This window comes from Rhagoletis zephyria, unplaced genomic scaffold (assembly GCF_001687245.7).
Source record: "Rhagoletis zephyria isolate East Lansing unplaced genomic scaffold, Rhagoletis_zephyria_1.1 Rzeph_scaffold_31728, whole genome shotgun sequence".
NCBI lineage: Eukaryota > Metazoa > Arthropoda > Insecta > Diptera > Tephritidae > Rhagoletis > Rhagoletis zephyria.
In genome coordinates this window covers 1-4,064 of record NW_016188784.1, presented here as the reverse complement: position 1 = coordinate 4,064, position 4,064 = coordinate 1, and the positions used below count along the sequence as shown (strand labels likewise).

Sequence of the window (4,064 nt, the reverse complement as noted above, 5' to 3'; positions counted from 1 at the left end):
AAATAACAAAAAATATGAAAATATTTAAAACGTTCAATAAATTAATAATCAGCAAATTGTAAACATGTTTGAGTAACAATAAATAACTTATTGTGCAAATATTGTTTTTTATCTGTTTAAAACTAAGTTAATTTAACAACTTTAAAAACAATTAGTTTGCAAACTAACAAACTACTTTTTTGCTTGATTGTCATTTACTTAATGTTTGTGATTGTAAATAAAAACTTTTGAAATATATTCTAGTTTGTTTGTTTCAATTTGACTATTGTAACTTGGTTTTAGAAATAAAAACACAATTTTTATAAATTAATTTTTTGTTTTTTATTTTTTTAATTTTTTATATGGTTTTATTGTTGTTTAGCGCAACGATGCGTTAGCAGCAAGTAGGTGTTGCAGTATTTGCGGTCATCATAAATTACCGACTATATCATAGAACTATCAACTGCTGCTTTTGAATGCAAATGTCTCCTTTTATTTTAAAGCCAGTCAGACGTCAACTCGACCAGCCACTACTACTTTGCAGTATCTCACTTTTTTTGGCTGGCTGACTGATTGACTGACCTACCGAGAAGGCCGTCTGACGCAGCACTCCAACAAAAAAAACCGTTATTCTTCACTGTCTTAGTAGGCAATGTTTAATCAAATTACCCTTTTCTTGCTTCTATGCAAAATGAAAGATGTTTTTATTGTATGCAGGCGCAATGTTAGAATGAGTAATAAATCTGTTTTAGCTGCTTGCCTACTCTGCAAATGGTCGCACATTAGGTGCCAGCCGTTTTGTAGTACGGGCAACAGCAGGAGCAGCAGCAGGAGCAACAGCAATGACAAACACTTTCTGGCCACAGTCACACAGTTGCCTACACTGCAACCAAGTGAAAAGAAAGTTGTGCAGCAAAGCACCACCGACACTGCCACTGACTGGCTGGTTTTACCAAAAATGAGGTTCACTTTCTTGCAGGCAGCAATGCACACACACACNTTGTGCGGCCTTCTAATGATCGCCAGAAAAAGTGCAAAGTCTAAGTCCTTTCTGAACCGTGTTTTTTGCCGTTGTTGGCCTATCGAGCTCACTGCATCTGCTGCGGTGGTTGCAACTGCTGTTAATGCACTTCTAAATTACTGCACGCACTCAATGCAATTACAAAAAGTAAATCAAATTTATGTATTATGAGTTTTGTGCATTACCATAAAAAGTCACCAGACAAAAGGANCAGGCATTTACTGTAGGTGCGAGATGAATTGCCAGTTCAACTGGTCATTGATGCGCACAGTCATTGCGTGGCCTCCGCCTCTTGTGCGGCCTTCTAATGATCACCAGAAAGAGTGCAAAGTCTAAGTTTGTCTGAAGACGGGTTATTTGCCGTTGTTGGCCTATCGAGCTCACTGCATCTGCTGCGGTGGTTGCAACTGCTGTTAATGCACTTCCAAATTACTGCACGCACTCAATGCAATTACAAAAAGTAAATCAAATTTATGTATTATGAGTTTTGTGCATTACCATAAAAGTCACCAGACAAAAGGCGAATCTTTTCTGACTTTGTGCTACGGTGTTCTTACAAAGTAGCTCAGAAAATGGCAAAGGTAGTGATGACAATAATTGCAGTAAGAAAGTGCAGTGTCTGGTACATTTGATCACAACTGACAATTGTGGCATTTTTTAGATTGACAAACTACCTATAGGTAAACTTTGCATTTTAAAGTGTTCTTAGTATGTCTTGAATAATGCACAAAAGCATTAGCCAAATGATGAAACATTTTACAGACGACTCGAAGCAATTTGCATAAAATGACGATAACTTTACATTGAAAAAACTTCAGAAAACACTTGTTCTAACAGTTTTTTGTACTTTAGTACACTTTTTTGTTTATTTTTAATGCTGCAAAACTAAATTTTGTTGATTTTTGCAGTTTTCTATTAAAACCATTTTCCACTTGTTTAATTTTGCTTTTGTAATTTGAACATCATTAAACATGGTTTGTTGATTTTTACTACACAACAAATATTATGAGCGCACTTTTTGGATGCTCAAATTAATTTACCAACAAATTAATTTGAATAGCCAATGCAAAATTAAAATAAATTTATACTGAGTATGTGAAGGATTGAAAAACAGCATTTTAAAAAACAACAACCTCAGTAAACTATTCAAAATGCTAAACTTATTTGGTAGGCAAAGCAAACACCAACTGACGCAAACATCAGTAAAAATTTAACAAATGCTTTCAAAAACGACTTGAATGTTAGTTAGTTTGCCTTTTTCACTGATGTTATGTTGTTGTTATATACTTGTTAAAAGAAATTAACACACTGACTGCATACGAATGCACACAACTANTACGAATGCACACAACTAAACAAAATACGACATAACCGCCATGCAGCCAAGTGCAACTGATTCGAAGAGCAAATTGCTAAAAATGCAAAATTTAAAAAAATAAAAGATTAAAACAAACAATTTAATTAAATGGCTCATTTAAACAACAAATTTAAAAAAAATTGATTATGATTTTAATTTTTTTGCGTTTTACAAAATGTAAAACTCTTTATTGAAATAAAATTTTAATGGTTTTTAGAAAACAAACTTAATCTTATAATATTAAAAACTTTTTAAAATGCTTTGTTTTATAATTTCATACTTTTTATTTTAATATTTTAGCAAAATAAATTAACTGTAATAAAGTTTTTACTTTAAAATTTTTTTAATAACTAATTACAATTTTACAACAAGTTTGTTGACACAAGTTTTATTTTTTTGACATTTTTAGTTTTGTTTAATTTATAACTAAGTTTTAAATTTTTTAATTTAAAAATGATAAAAATTTACATAAAATCCTAACTTTGTTTTAAATTAAAAATGGCTAGTGTACATAAGAAAATTTTATTAATATAGGTTTAACATAATTTTAGTACTTTTTTGTACATAAAAACGAAAAATTGCATACAATAAAGTTAGTCAGTTTTGCTAGACGTTATTTGATTATGCTCATAAAATGACTGCATCACTTTTTGTAGTTAGACAATTAGTCTCTGAGGACCATCTTTACCTTATTTTTCAGTTTTTATTGTGAATGCTTTGTATAGGTCAAATAAAAAAGGCATCAAACACGACGTGTTTTGAAAAACGCAAACAAATATCTACCATTAAGTTAGCTTAGTGAATATACAAACATGCAAAAAAGTCAGACTTGCTAGGTTGAAAAAAACTGTACAATTGAAAAAACTAGTAAAGAGAAAAAGTCCCCTGTTTGCCACTGCATCAACAATTACGGTTTGTCAGGTGTGGAGGAAAAGAGAAAAAGAACACCACTGAAAGTCAATGGCAAATGACAGCTTGCCGCCAACGGCACTGTCAATGAAAATTGGCAGCTCTCGGCAGCTGTCGGCCGTTCGAGCTTTCTGTTTTTAGTGACCCACATTTAGATTCTGAATGACTCGTGTTTGCCATCTATGTGTCGGAGGCGCAAGTAGACGTCGGTGCCGATGCCCTGCATCGACTCGATGCTCAGCCGCCCATTGAGGTACTCGGCGTAGGCGCGCGAGGTGGGCAGGCCAAAGCCGAAACCGTGCATCGGAGACGCCCTTGCCTGACTGTCCGTCATGATGTTCTCGAAAAGGCCGCGGTCGAAGCGAGAGTCAGAGGCGGCCCGGCTGGCCGTCGTGAAGTGGTACTGCGTGACCAGGTCCACCAGGTCGTGGGCGATGCCGCCGCCGCGGTCAGAGATGCGAATGATGAAGTCGACGTCATTCGTGGAGATGGTCACCATGATGGGTGGCAGCGTCGGCGAGTCGTAGTGGGCCTCCACGGTGGCGCTGCAAACAAAAAATGAACAGAAGGAAAACAAAGAGTTAGTGTGTAAAAGACAGTTTTCTTTGGCTCAAAACATGTAAAATTACGTACCGAACGGCATTTTTGAGCAGCTCCGGAAGAATGTAGTCCAGCGGCGTGCGAATGTAAGGAAAGGCGGCATTGACGTGACCGTTGATCTTCACCGGCGGCGCCCGTCCGTAGTACCTCTCTGACATCTTGCAGACGTAGTCCGTCCAGTAGTCGACGATTTCCTTC

At 36.0% G+C, this 4,064-nt stretch overlaps 1 protein-coding gene across 1 annotated transcript; it reads right to left on the bottom strand.

The window, feature by feature from the left end:
• Positions 1 to 3,417: 3,417 nt before the first annotated feature.
• LOC108353847 (3-methyl-2-oxobutanoate dehydrogenase [lipoamide] kinase, mitochondrial-like) lies at positions 3,418 to 4,024 on the bottom strand. Its single transcript, XM_017605037.1, has 2 exons — positions 3,900 to 4,024; positions 3,418 to 3,811 (listed from the first exon to the last, which is right to left on the bottom strand). The coding sequence occupies exons 1-2, from the start codon at positions 4,022 to 4,024 to the stop codon at positions 3,418 to 3,420; spliced, it is 519 nt and encodes a 172-aa protein (XP_017460526.1).
• Between the last annotated feature and the right edge of the window lie 40 nt (positions 4,025 to 4,064).